The sequence below is a fragment of the Stegostoma tigrinum genome, chromosome 11 (assembly GCF_030684315.1).
Source record: "Stegostoma tigrinum isolate sSteTig4 chromosome 11, sSteTig4.hap1, whole genome shotgun sequence".
In the NCBI taxonomy this organism is placed as follows: Eukaryota; Metazoa; Chordata; class Chondrichthyes; order Orectolobiformes; family Stegostomatidae; genus Stegostoma; species Stegostoma tigrinum.
The window spans coordinates 67,173,044-67,188,629 of NC_081364.1; the positions used below are offsets into that span (position 1 = coordinate 67,173,044).

Consider the following 15,586-nt stretch of genomic DNA (forward strand, 5'->3'; position numbering starts at 1 on the left):
TAACAGGTGTAGGGTGTTGGCAAAGTTAAACGTACATGGGATATCACTAGATGTGAATCCAGACCCACAGCAATGTGGTAGATTCTTGAGTAACATCTGAAGTATCCCCAGAAAGCCACTTAATTCAAGCGATGATTAAGAGATGGCAGTAAATATTGCCCATCCAGCCATGTACAAATCCTGTAACGAAGAAAAATGAATCATCGAAAGAGGCACTGGCCGCAACAATGGCGCACCCTGCACAGCTGATATCACGGTGGCTCAGTGTTTAGCACTGCTGCCTCTCAGAGCTGTAACCCCTCAGGACACAGGTTCCTGTGGGTTGGTGTGGACTTGTTGGGCTGAAGGACGGTTTTCACACTGTAGGGATTCTATAATTCTATGATCTTCCTCACTAATATCTGGGTCAGCTGACATAATTGGAGAGCTATCCCACAGACCAGTCCAAGCAAGAAACTGACGTAGGCATACTTATCAAACCATATCTTGCAGAGAAATGCCCCTGCCACCACGATCTCTGTCCCTGGGTATATTGTGTCCTACAACCATGACAGACCACATAAAAGTGGGAGCAATGTATTCTGATATTGACTCAGAATTGCATTTCAAACTCCTTCTGGCCACATGAAATCCCATGGCATCAGGTGCAACTTCCTGCTGATAAGCACCTATGCCCCCATTCCCCTCAGCTGATGAGTCTGTACTCCTTGATACTGATCGTCAATTGGAAGAAGCACAGAAGTAATTGAGGGTAGAAAGGTTGCAGAATGTAATCTGGGTGTGGGACTTCATTGGCCAATATCAAGAGTAGCTCAACAGCAGCACTACTGTTTGAGCTGGCTGAATCTCAAAGGACATAAGTTCTAGGCTGTGGCAGGTGGCGAGAGAACCAACAAGAGGGAAAACATGCTTGACCTCATCCTTACCAATCAACCTGTCGAAATTCCATCTTCCCATGACAGTTTTCGTAAGAGTGACAATCACAGTCTGTGTGGAGACAAAGCATGGTACATTAAAACAGTCACCGGCATGGTGCCTTAGAACAGGCATTGCATCCAAACAGTCACAGGCTTGCTACATTGGAACAGTGACAGGCACAGTGCATTTACCACAATCGTAAGAACACAGTATTAGAACAGTCACAGGCATAGTGCATTTGTGCAGTCGCAGTCATGCTGCACCAGAACATCACAGGCATGATGCATTAGAATGGAACCAGGCACGGTGCATTACAATGGACATAGGCACAGTACATTGAAACGCTGCATCAGAACAGTCTCAGGAATGCTGCATTACAACAGTAAAAACACACTGCATTAACACAGGCATGGTGCATAAGAACAGGCATACACATTCAAATAGTCACAGGCATGCTGCACTAGAACAGACAGAGGAATGATGCATTTGAAACAGTCACAGGAATGCTGCATTACAACGGTAAAAACACACTGCATTAATACAGGCATGTTGCTTAAGAACAGACATGCACATTAGAACAATCACAGGCACAGTGCATTAGAACAGTTTGAGATATCTTTGTTTACTCCACTCAAATACTTTTGATTTTTGACAATAGTTGCTGCAAGAAGGAAGCTCCAAGATTCCTTTTACATTTAAAATCACAATTTTTTTACAACCATTTATAGATTCTCACACTATGTGGGAGAACCCAATCATGTCTTAGGTCACCTCTAGTAAGCGAGTACAAATTCAGACTTTAAAGTGCTTATTAATTTAGTGAGATGCAATCAGATTTGCTGAGTTTCAGGTTTTTTAAAATGGTAACTGTTTTATTAGGATGCTTATGTCTCTGAGACTTTTTATGTGTTTAATTATTCATATGGATTTAGTTACTAATATTTTTTTCTCTTCCCAGGATATTATTTTGAAATTCCATCCATTGGAGCAATTCGGATCAATACTCAGGTGAGTGACCCCTGCTGTTTGGGAGACTTAGAGTGGGGAGAGATCATCATAAGGCTAACTGCAGAAATATCATGGGGACCAATGTTTTTCGGCCAGGGCCTGTTATTTCTTTCTTTTCAATGATTCTGTCACTTATTATTTACCCATTAGGCTTTCTCCTGCCTAATGTGTGTATCCATTTATTCAGTGTTTTGTACTCCAGTCTCTGCAGTTTAACTTCGGAAGAACTAGGAATGGGGCTGATAAAAATTCACGTCTTGATTGAACCAGGATGTGTCTTTGGCTTCTACACAATGCTGCTAAAGATAGCCATCTAAAAACCGTGATTTTATATCACTTCCCAATGATGATGTCAACTATCATATTTACACATTCACATTAACCCTTTGCATGTCATCTCCTGCAGAATCTCTGGCTCTACACGTTATATGAGATTTTATTATTTACATTTCCTTATCTGACACGATGAGTCATATGGCATAGGCTTTTCAAATTTAAGGATGATTAGGCAACCTTCAGAGGTTACATTGCTTCATTTGTTATCTTATTTCCACAAAAATTCTCATTGATTCAGTCTTCTGATTGGTTGCATTGTTTCCCTCCAATTAAGATTCGGCCTTTATACATGTATTTGACTGCATCTATTACTGTTACCCCTAAGAATGAGAACTGCGTTTACCAACTCCCAGTGTGGCAACATCTACCAGTGTTCACTAATTCTTTTAATAGTACTTCATTGAAATGTAGGTACAGGTGTATCAGCTGCTTGAGCCTGTTCTGTTATTTAATTTAGTTATGGCTAAACTGTGCCTCGAATCCAAGATAATAAAGTGTGAAGCTGGATGAACACAGCAGGCCAAACAGCATCTCAGGAGCACAAAAGCTGACGTTTCGGGCCTAATCCATTCATCGCTGATGAAGGGACTAGGCCCGAAATGTCAGCTTTTGTGCTCCTGAGATGCTGTTTGGCCTGCTGTGTTCATCCAGCTTCACACTTTATTATCTTAGATTCTCCAGCATCTGCAGTTCCCATTATCTCTGTGCCTCGAATCCATTTTCCTTTCGTGATTTTGCATCATAATATCCTCTACCTATCAAAACAAATTAATTTAATTAATCAGTCTTAGTATTGATTGGCAGTCATGTGGGAGAGTGTTCCACATTTCTACCAACTTTCCTGATTTCACAAACAAATAGATTAGTTTTAATTTTAAGAATGTACCTTTGTTTTAGATTCATCAGAGCAAATCATTTCTGTGTTTAGTCTATTGAATCTGAACACATCAATTAGATTGACTCTCAGTTTATTAAGTTCAGGGAAATGCAAGCCTAATTTATGCAGCCCTTTCAAGAGCAAAATATTCTACATGAGATTATGCATCTGGGTGGAGGTGAATACATGTGTGGGTTACATGTTTCTAGGTGTCTCTGTGTTTGTGCATATACATTGGGCATATACATGCATATGCATATATGTATGAAGTCATATTTGAGGGGATGTGAATGATTACATGTACCGTATGGGTTGAGATGCTTTCGTGGGTTCAACTGTCACCATGGATATACCTCATTGTTGTTCTGTCCACATAAAATCTGAATGCCATGAGGTCTGGACTTTGGGATTTGGTCCTGCCTATTTTCTTAGACTAAACTACTCCTGCACCAATTCTGCTGCAGGTTTGTCTCTGCCTTATCTAAGAGTGACATTTTTCCTGATTCTCTTGAATTCCTATAAACTGTTTTATTTACATTGTATACTGCAGAATACTGATCCTTGCACTACAGTTTTGCAATACTTTTGCTCCATTGGTCTCAGAATCTCAATAGCACGTGACAGCTGCTGTCAGTATCACCATACTACACATCACTGTACTACAGCTCGTGAGCATGCCTGAGAAGCTGTCAGCTAGAGACATTGAGGATTTCTGAGAGACAGTTCCCCTGAAAATATCAATTACACTTGCCCCCTTTTTACTGCACATAACTTTTAGTAGCCTTGGAAGCAGATTTTAGAAAACAGGCTGTGATGCTGTAATTTATGGTCTAATTTGTGGAGCAGCTGTGATCAATGGCAACAAACTCACTACACTGACAAAGCTGGGTGACATGAACTCCAATCAGCTTGTTCAGAGCTGACCAGCGAGCTTCTCTGCCAGTTGTAGCCTTCAATAGTGCAGCCCTGCCCCACAGAAGATATTGCTTGCCAACCAGAGGCTGGCACCTCTGGGCCATAGAGATCAATGACAGGAGCCTCGTCTTATAAAGGTAAGGCATTACCTTCTGCTTCTTGTGGTTTGGGGTTTGCAGGGAGAGTAGGATCAGGGGCCTGAGGTAAGGGCAGGGTGATAGCTTTGATTGGGGTCGGTGGAGTTTTCCACCCATGAACTGGCAGGAAGTTCGCCCTGGTTTCTCAATCAGGAATCGAGCCACTTTTCCCGCCTGGTGAAGGGGGTAGGCAAATCAGTTGATGATAAGTTGAGACCCTTAAATAACCATGAGATGGGGTGAGTGTCTCTTCAGAGCCAACCCGGCTAATTATTTATGCTCTTGTAACCTCTCTTGCCTCCACCAGGGAAGGGTAAAATTGGACCTGTTGTGTATGAATTGATTCCAATTTTGGTAGTGAAAAAATTACAGGCCGGCAATAAAGCTGGTTGTGTTTGAGGTTTTCATTTGGCTTCCAAGAGGCCAATATGTTTTCATAATGTAAACCATCATTTCATGCACACTGGACAAACTATTGTATAAGTCTGCACTGAAATATTCATTTCTTCAGGAAGTTCCATAGCTTTTATGGCTTTTCAGACTGAAAATAATGCACACATTATGAATCATTAATCACTCTAGCCCTCTCACCAACAGACGTGTCCTAGATGACAATATCCAAGGAACTCTTAAGGAGATGGGATCTGAAACACTGGTACAGTGGGGAAGAGTTCAAAGCGACAGTCACGACTTATCTTTGGTCTCTGAGGCCACCTTGAACATACAAAGGACATTATTGTTTAATTTTCTTTGAACAGTATTCTATTCAGTCAATGTTGAATGGAATCTAAGTATTTGCTTGATTTATTCTATTTGAAGATGCTATGAAATGATGAGAAATGCTTTAGACTGTATGAGAGATGAATATAGATGGGCTACGTTAAAATGACCATGTATTTCCATCTTACAGGAGTATTTAGATGTTCTTGGTCGTCCTATGGTGATGGCAGGAAAGAAAGCCAAAAAAGTTCAATGGACCAATGTTTATCAGGATGCTTTGGTAAGATTACTTTGGAATGAGATGCAGAACAAAGTGTCTACACGGAATCTTCTTTTCCTTTGGAATGTCACATCATTAAAGTCACGCTGAAATGTTAGAGGAAAATGCAAACTAGTGAATTGATCATCATTTAACACCCCAGTCCACTTTCTCTTCCATTGAAGGGTATGACTTCCTCAGTGCCCTACTGTCAGTATGTGCCCAAGCTTAGGACTTAGGTTTCGTAATCACAGTGTTCAGAATCAGAGATAGGAATCAGCCAACTGAGCCAAAATGACACAAGTGTCCCGAAGTGAAATGCAGTGTCAGGTGCTCCCAGTCAGTGGGAAGTAAGACTTTCTTTACTTTAAAGACTTTAAAGAACAAAATATTTACAGGCATAAAGGTAATCATGAGATAACTGTGAATACATAGTACCCTGTGCTGACTACTTTACCTAATATGGCAGCAGAGATATGCAGTGAGACTAGCACAGTACCAAATGTTGAAAATTTACAGAAGGTAGACTTTATGTGCCACAGAAACTGGCACAGCCACACTTGTGAGCAAACTGGTAACTGGTCATAAGTCTCATAGATTTCTGTATTTACTTGGGGAATGTGGTGACACATGGGGCTGAGCAGCTAGAGTGCAAATGGACTTCAAAACGCTTCCTTATTTAAACTGCTTATAAAGATATGTAATTTCTACAAGAAAATTGATTTGCTTTCATCAGATTATTGCCAGTTCCAACCAATGGAACAGAAAACAGAATGTGACATTGGTACAGCGGTGATGTCAATGTTTGACTGGTAATCCAGAGGTCCGGCTAATGGTCTGGCACACAGGCTCATATCCCACCGTAGCAGTTCACCTAGAATATAAACCTACACCTCTGTCATGGTGACCGTGACAGCTATTGGCAATTGGTGTAAAAACCTATCTGGTCCACTAATGTCAGTCAGGGAAGGAAATCTGTTCTTCTTACCTGTTTTGACCTTCGTGTGACTTCTAGATCCATAGCAATGTGGTTTCCTTATATCTGTTCTCAAGGGAACCCAAGTGATGTCCACATACTATGAAAGGACATTTAACACAAGTGACACTGAATTAAAATGGAAAAGATTTACCAAGATGTCACTGGGACTGGAGGGTTTGAGTTATAAGGATAGGCTGGATAGGCTAGGACTTTTTTCATTGGAGTATAGGAGTTTAAGGGGTGAGCTTTTGGAGGTTTATAAAATCATGAGGAGCATAGGTAAGACAAATAGCAAGGGTCTTTTCCCTAGGATGGGGGAGTTCAAAACTAAGGAGCATATTTTTAAGGTGGGAGGAGAAAGATTTAATAGGGACCTGACAGACAAGTTTTTCCATATGTGGAATGAACTGCCAGAGAAAATGGTAGATGCAAGTGCAGGTACAACATTCAAAAGATATTTAGATCGGTACATGGATAGGGAAGATTTAGAGGGATATGGGCCAAACTTAGGCAAATGGGACTATTTAGTTTGGCAAATTTGGTCAGCGTGGACAAGTTGGATCGAAAGGCCTCGTTCCGTGGTGTAAGTATTTTTCGATAATTTTGTGTGCTGGGGACAATGTGATATTTCAGTATTTCGGACAGAGTACAGCCAATTTTGAGATACCCAAATAAATAAAGGAGCATTTCAAACTCTTTGGTGATGTTAAGGCTTACAGCTGTATTTTGTGGGCCATCAATTCATCCTGAGCTGACAAAAGGAAAATTGGCTGATTCCAGCTCTCTTGCTGAAGGTTAGATCTATACGTTGGGCTCAGCTGCAATACCCTCCTTGGTCGAATACCCTATTAACATTTTCTGAATCACCTTTGGAATAGTGATCTGTTGAGGAGTCAAAGACACGAATAAAAACATCAACAGTCAGACAGTATCTATGGAGAAATGAAGCCTGGGATCATGCACATATACTGAATGGAACTGCGGTGCCACGCGGTCATCCAATCTGATTTTGGCCTCCATAATGTAGAGTATTCCTCCCTTCCTAATTTTCATTGTCTCCATTTCTGGGGATAGGCTGTCAACTAATGTTCCTTGTAAGCCCACTGACCCCACAGCTGCTGTCCCTTGTACTCAACAGGGAGGAGTTGTGCTAGCATGCGGGGTCAGAAGTTCTAACTTCAATTCTCATGCTAGGATTTGATGGCCATGGAAGGTGCATCATAAAGCAGCCAACTGGTTCACTTATCATTCAGTAATACCTTCGATACACCTTTGGCAGGAGAAAAGAGGAGAGAATTTACTAGTCAGCCAAAACCATGTGACTGCTACAGCTCAACAGCTTCCATGTATTGAAATACTGACAGACAGGTTCTTGCAATGAGCATGTGTCATCCTCATTTTGAGGAATATCCTCAATGGAGGATAACCCTGAATCCTGGTTGCCAGTTCTCAACATCGTCTGCCATCATTCTAGCATGTGTGGACACATAAACACACATAAATACACACATCATTGTCCACTATTGTCACCATTAAACATGTTTTCTCCCCCGTTCTCCTTTTTGAATTCCAAAGGGACGATTCCCTCAATGATGGCCTCATCCACACCTCAATTACCCCAACATTCATCCCCTTGCCAACAAAGTTTTCAAGCAAGTTCAGGAGATGTCGCAACTGCCCCTTTACCTTATCTCTCCTAACCTTCCAAGCCAACAAACTGTCCTTTCTGGTGAATCAGCAATTTGCATCTATTGTTTTCAATCTACACTATGTAATCACTGCTCACAACATGGTCTCATCTATTATTGGGGAGATCAAATGCAGACTGAGTGACTTCTTTGCAGAACATCATTGTGTAATCCCCGAGCAAAATCCTAAGCTTCTAGTGGCCATACATTTTAGTTCTCCATGTTGCTATCATGCTGACATCTCTGTCCTAGACCTGTGGCCCTGTTTCAGTGAAGATCACTGTAAGCCTGAGGATCAGAAACACATCTTTCAATTAAGCACTTTACAGCATTCTGGAGTCACCATGGTTCTGGAGTGATACATCACGGCAACACGCACTTCAGTCCAACTTGTCCATGCTGATATCCTGATCTGACTGTCGTCTTTAGAAATTTCATTTTCACTCCTTTGCCTAGCATACTTCCAGTTTGCTCTCTTTCTTTCTCTTAATTTGGTTCTCCTTTCCATTATTCAATCTCTGATCAATCCCAGATTGGGATATCTGATCAGTGGGGATGAGTTGGACTGAAAGGTCTATTTCTGTGATGTATCACTCTATGTCCATGGTGACTCCAGAAGTCTGTAAAGTGCTTAATTGGAAGATGTGTTTCTGATCTTCAGGCTTACTGTGATCATCACCAAAAAAGTGCAGCACGTCAAGGACAGAGATGTCAGCATGCAACAGTCAAGAAGACACAAAAATGCTGCTTCTTCCTCAGGCAGCTCAGGAAATTTGGCATGTCCATAAGGTCTCTCACCAACTTCTGCAGATGCACCATCACAAAGCCAACCTCATGCCCATGAACTCTATTTACATGGCTCGCTACCACAGAAAGGCTGCCAACATCATCAAAGACCTATCACACCCCAGTAATGACCTCCTATAACTCCTATCAGGCAGAAGATGCAGAAGCCTGAATACACGACGAGCAGGGCCAAGACAACTTCCTTTTGGCTGTTTTCAGACTGATGAATGGACTCTCTAACCTCAAATAATGCTGATCTTGCTAACATTGATCTCACCTAGTGCACACTTGTGCAATGTAACCTGTATGCCTTTAAGTCTTTTTGATCTGTACATCCTTTGCTTACTGTGATCTGCCTGTACTGCTCATAAACAAAGCTTTTCACTGTATTTCGGTACACCTGACTATAAATAAATCAATCTATCAATCAATTTCCTGCCTTCCACCCTATCACATACCTTCCTTTTGTCTTTGGCTCACCTATCCTTTGGTCAAGCCTGTTAATCTGTAACTTTTCCCCATTCTGATGTAAGCCCTGAAAAGTTAACTGTATTTCTCTCTACATAGATGCTGCCTAACCTGCTGTGCGTTTACAGCATTTTCGGTTTTTGTCTAAGATTTCCAGGTTTTCCAGTACACTTTTTGACTAGCAAGCTTTGGAAGCACTGGCTGATACATCTCACTGCTCACCAGTCTGAAGTTACTGAATAGTTGCCACCCTCTAGAAAGGTAACAACACCAGAGGTAAAGAGACAGGAAAGGAAGAGGTTGGTACATGTGGGTGTGCAAGCATGTTTGGAGCAGGGTCTGAATCAAACCCCTCTCCGAGTGCATTCAAGAAGTAAGTAATAGAAGTACAAAAGATGTGATTTCAAGACATAACTCTCTAAGGATCAGCATTTAATGTGGACCATTAGTGAGTGCAAGGAATATTGTAGTGCTTGCTCAAAAAAAATGAAATGTAACATGATGAATCTGATTTGCTTTTCCTAGAGCCTTGAGTTGGTGATTACAGGAACAATGCCAGTTTTCAATGTCACTGTGGTGAATGGCCAGCAGGTATGTGGTTTGAATATGTATGCCACCTTGTGCCAATCTTTCAGTTTAATGACCCAATATGAACTCAGTGGATTGGAGGATATGACAGAATTATTGCCATTTTTTGGTCATTTCCGTCTCACCACATAACACGTTACCAAATGCTTTGGTCTGGCATTTGGACAAGACCTCCATCAATGTTCAAGAAAGTTGGCGCTAATTGTACAAGCCAAATCTGACAGTATCAGCCAGCCTCCCATTTGGGTCCAAGTAACACTCCAAATAAGTCAGAATCATAACGGGTGGAGTGGCTCATTCTCAGTACTGGCAAGCTGCTCAGTTTTAGTTGTTTAGATTTTACCAAAGCATCTGTTCTGATTTGCTGGCCCCTAATCCTTGATATGTTTTTGCTTATTTTCTGGAGAAGCTGATTTATTTCAATGTTCCTGAAAGAGTAGATCTGTCATTAGGTGTTTGGATTCTTCCAGATGCCACTGCAAGTCAATTTGCTAAAGGATATAACGGTATGAGTAGAAAAGTGAGGAGCTCAGTACATCACCAAAAGCACTGCACCTATTTGGAGCCTGTGGTTTGTGCCAGTCTATACGTTTGCTCTCTGTACACATTACAAGTGGTAAGCCCTATGGGCATAAAGTACAGCATCTATGTTGAGCAAAAACAAATGTGCACCATACATGGTTATGACCAGCTTACTTTCAAGAAGAGTTTCCAGCAGGGTGTGAGTCACACGGCTGATGAGAAAAGTAATATCTTGAGGTGATCCTGTTGCATACCCTCCTTGTCCAAGACCTTGGTCACTTCCAAATTCTAAACAGACCGCTTTCTTTTACAGAACCAGCTCATGCTCGGAGTTATGGGGATTGATGTTGCTCTCGATGACATCAAGAAACTCACCCCCCGCTACAATGTACGTACAAATTGCAGACTACATTTGCACGATTCCTGATGTAAGTAGGCTTTCAATAACGTCGGGGAGGCTGCTACAGGCACTCATCTGACTTGATTTCAGACAGAAATATGAGGGAAATCCCCACATATTAGAGGCGGCATATTACATATTCACAGACTTCTCCCCACACTTACTGTCTGTTTAAAGAGGTGGGTTGAGCAATTGTGAGCAATCCCTTGTTCAGGCACACTTGGTGCTTTAATGTTGGGTAATAGTGTCTAGCCATCACATTTGGGCTTATTTTCACCACGTATCAAAGGTTATCCAACAGCTTCCACAGCAAACATTATTTCCCAATAATGTAACCTTGTATTCTTATTCAAGTCAGGCATGCATTAAGTGTGCTGATTACTTAATGATCAACCTCTCATATAACTTATGAGGGAAAGCTCACCAAGGATTCTCATCAATTTTGAAACGAAAGAATACCCCAGGGCTTAATTTCATTATTTTGGTTAAAATTACTTGCTCAAATGTAATTTATTGGCAAAATAATATATAAAAAGAGAAGGATATGCTAAATATACACTATCAGGCCCATGCGAATAACCAATTCCCTGACAGTCCCATCAGCTATTATTAATCTGAACAGCCTCAGAAATCCTGCAAATATAAATACTCCAGAACATAAGGCTGTTGTTTGATTGTGTTGTTGTGTGGGTTTAGATCTTGAGACAAATCAAGGCAAACTTCTCAGAAGCTATAGAATATTTGTTATTATGCTGTCCTTGGTGGTAATACTATAGAGCAACAAGCTCTGAGCTGTACAGGATCCAACGTTCTCGTAAATCACTAGTGCATGACCACTGACCTCACAGTGAAATCCAGCTTACCTCAATACACATTTACATTAATCCCTATCACGACTTCACTACCCAGGTACCTTTCCAATTTCTGACTAAGTACTTACTTAATGTTATTAGCTGAAACATTTAACTAAGGACATTCCCAATAATACTTATATGAATGTATTTTCAACTCCATCATCTCCTGGAAAGTCCATGTCTCATAAATAGACAGCTTACCATCACCCTCTCAAGAGCATCTAGGATGAGCAATGGGTGTTGGCCCAAGCAACAGCATCCACATCCTATGAATGAATATATTAAAAGATTCAAATGATCTGGGGCTGACTCAATTCCTTTTGAGCTAGTCATTGAAATGGTGTAATAGGACAATGGCAGGAAAGCTGCCCTGGAACTATGCTTACAGCAGCTGAAACTAAAAGATCAAGATTTCTAACAATATCCGAAAGCTTATTGCATTAAAACAATTAGGTGCTAGTGAGTGACTGCATCTGGAAACTAGGCAGATGCTCTTCAAGATTTCTTCTTGATTGGGCACTGATTACTTATGTCTCTTTCAGTAAAGAGACAATGTGACAATGAAAGACTGGTTGAATGGTGAAGCTATACTGTCAAAGAAGAGCTAAGGAAAAATCACCACTTAATTACTTCTGCAGAATGGAAGACAATGATGTCTTGAGATTCCTGCACCATATTTTCAATTATAAGACAAAGTGGTGAATGAATCATTGGGAAGACTGCCAATCAGAGATGAATTCCTTCAAAAGACTTACACAAGGTCTGTAAAGAATCGACAGAAACCTCCTCAGAGCTTGCAGGTTTAACAGGAAGATTCAGAGTCAGGACTACTCGGACTCCAGGGACTCTGATAACGTTCAGGATGAAAAGAGAATAACGGAAGTTTAGGATTGCCACACCCAACAGCACCTCTGGATCATCAGATAAAAACAGAAAAAACAGTCTGAGCTCTCATCTAGAAGTAGAACATCATTCTCATGCATCAATACCACTGAAACATTTTCCTGCATGTGCCAAGGTTCCTGTTTCGTGTATTTTTGGGCAAACTCACAAGGCATATCCCGTGTGCTGCCAAACTAAACACTGCTGTGACCATCCCCACAGCTGAAAACACTAAAATTCCATCACTACTTCAGTACGTAGTGCTTCGTAATTTGCATTTGCATTTCCATCACGCAGACTGGCTTAACCTCAAGACTAGGTGAAGAATTCTGATCTGAAAGAATAGAGAGAAATCTTCATATATCAGTAACTGAGGAATCTGGTACCATATCGACTTCTGTAAAAGATCAGACTAGGCCTGATTATAGCATGTTATCAGATTCATCCTGTGTACATCTTCTGCTTAGGAATCTTTGAAGATAAAAGAGGTTCATCCTTTGCTAACTGAGCTGGAAAGGATTTGTAGTGCTTGAGAAAGTTTCTCACAAGATGTCGTTGTCTTCTTAGCATGGAATTTTAGTGGGCTGATAAAGGAGTGGGAAATCTTCACTAAATGTTGTCTAGTATTCTTCAGACAAAAGCCTATCTACCTGGAAAGGCTGAGGTAAAGTCTCACAAAATGAAATATAATCATCTGGCTATGATAATTCATCACAGCATGAATGTTGCATCACCTTGATTTAGAAAGTCTTCAGCCTTGGTTTAAACATCTGGTCGCCACTATAGAAGATATAGTTAGACACATAGTTTCCAAATGAACAAGGATGTGGTCTGGTTCTGCCATACATAAATAGGCTCCTTAATGACTTTTTATCATTGCAGGTAAATGTTACTTCAAAATGTCCTTTAACTGAAAAGATGGGACCTCCCTGATATAATCATACAATCCCTACACAGTGTGGAAACAGGCCATTCAGCCCAACAAGTCCACACCTACTCTCCAAAGAGCATCCTACCCAGACCCATGCCCGTACACTTTCCCTGTAATCCTGCATTTCCCATGGCTAACACCCTCATCTACATATCCCTGAACACTATGGTCAATCTTTGGACATTTTTGGACTGTGGAAGGAAACCGGAGCACCCGGAGAAAACCCACACAGGCATGGGGAGAATGTGCAAACTCTACACAGACAGCCGCCCGAGGGTGGAATGGAACCCGGTCCCTGGTGCTAACCACTGAACCACCTTTTGATAGTTTAAGGCTTGCAATGAGAAGCTACTCTAAACTGCCATGCTTCACAGTCTTGCTCCTGAGTCAAGGAACGAATTATGTAAAAATTATTGATTTTCAATATTACTGATCAATAAACTTAATTCCTCTGATCATTTTGTATTGTAGGGCTAATATTTACTTGATGGGAAAGTACATAATTTCTGCTATGGTCCAGACCAGGACCCCTCAAAATATTTCAAGAATGTTGCCTAGGTTCAGATTTTTTTCTTAGTTTGATGTAAAATGCATGTTTCAGATGTGATGTGACTGGTCAAACTACTTGACATTAGGCAAAACACAATTTATTTCAACACTATAAGTTAAAGTACAAACTAAAGAAAGTGGAATTTAGAGTAACAACTCTTGGAAAATTTAAACAAAAAATAGATACAGTACTTATTTCTAATTAACTGTTCCAATATAGGAATACCCAATAAACACAGCCCTTGGCAAAAAGGTAAATTAAGACACAGATTCTTATAGGCAGCTCTCCAATCCAGAATGAAACAATATCAAGAGAGATTTCAGAGAAAAGTTGCAGCTAGGAATCATTCACGGAAGCTTCAAACACTTCTGGGACCCCAAGCAGCTGACTGCTAAAGCTAAAACAAAAAGCTAGAATGTATGGACTGTGAAAACTAGCCCATTCAAGCTGCTTCCATTGTTCCAGTATTTTAAAATAAAACCTAAAGGTCTCCTAAGTTGTTCATTTAGGCTGTATCCAGTAACTGGTTCAGAACTTCTGCCTTTACAACCTCTCTTCAACAAAACCCAGGACAAGATAACCTTTTTAAAGTGACAGCATCATCACAGCTCCCCCCTTAAAAATTGAACCATCAATATACAAAACTTCATTCTAAAACCCTTAGTCTTATTGTATTAGTACTGTACAATACATATACAATACATTGTCTCTAAGTATGCAAACATTTACTACTACATTCTATTTCAATCCATTTACACCTGCAACTGAACGCCTTTGTCAAAGTTGCAACAACACTTCAGCAATTAGAATTTCTTATCCTACAACATGTATAATTTTTAAATTGAATGGCTGCAATAATAAACTCCACCTAAATAGTCTGGAATTTTTATCCTTAAATTTCTCCAAAAACTTGAATGAGTTACGATCAGTATATACAATTGGCTGAAACGTGTTACTGACAATATAAATATTGAAATGTAACGCCAACACCAAGCTCAAAGTTTCTTCTCAATCGTGCAATATTTCTGTTGATAAGTGTTTCAGTTTTCTGGAAAAATATCCGATAGATCTTTCTATCTTCTCATTGTTTTCTTGTAAGAAACTGCCTTCTGACAGTTTGCCTTCCACTGAAATTTTCTGCACTTCTTCAAATAAGTCAGTCAGTGAGGCAACTGCACTGCTAAAATTCCGTACGAACTTCCAACAAAAAACACTCAATCCCAGGTATCATCGTACTGCTCTCTTCATCAGTGGTATGGGAATCTCCCCAATAAGCTTTGCTTTCACATTCTATGCAGGCATCTGTCCACATTTCATAACATGGCCCAGGAATGTAACTTGGGCTTTTGTGAAATCTCTCTCAGCCAGGTTGATCACCAAGCCTGCCTCCCAAAATCAAGAACTACATGCAAGAATCTGTGTCTGAATCCACTTTTTCGCCAAGAGATGTGTTTATGGGATGTTACTATATTGGAACTGTTAATTAGTAACAGGTACTGTATCTGTTTTTTTGGTTAGTTTTCTAAGAGTTGTTATTCTATGTCACCACGTCGTCATTCTCCAATTTGATTTGAGGAATGTCCAATTCAGAAGCCTCTGAACTTGGTTCTTCACTCTGTGTTGTAACCAGTAACACATTTTCCTTTTGCTTCCCTTCCCTATCAAAATATCTTCTGACCATATTCATATGACACTGTTTGAGAATTCTTTCTATCTTGCATTCTTATCAAGTAATCCACCTCCCTCAATCTCCTTTCGAATTGAAAAG

The 15,586-nt window shown here is 40.5% G+C and overlaps 1 protein-coding gene across 3 annotated transcripts in view; it reads left to right on the forward strand.

The window, feature by feature from the left end:
* cacna2d2a (calcium channel, voltage-dependent, alpha 2/delta subunit 2a) overlaps window positions 1–15,586 on the forward strand; it is an 815,854-nt gene that overhangs the window by 703,396 nt on the left and 96,872 nt on the right. For all 3 annotated transcript variants that reach the window (XM_048547478.2, XM_048547479.2, XM_048547480.2), the window contains 4 exons: window positions 1,877–1,926; window positions 5,102–5,191; window positions 9,617–9,682; window positions 10,515–10,589. In XM_048547478.2, the coding sequence (XP_048403435.1) occupies window positions 1,877–1,926; window positions 5,102–5,191; window positions 9,617–9,682; window positions 10,515–10,589 (281 nt within the window). The remainder of the gene's footprint in view (window positions 1–1,876; window positions 1,927–5,101; window positions 5,192–9,616; window positions 9,683–10,514; window positions 10,590–15,586) is intronic.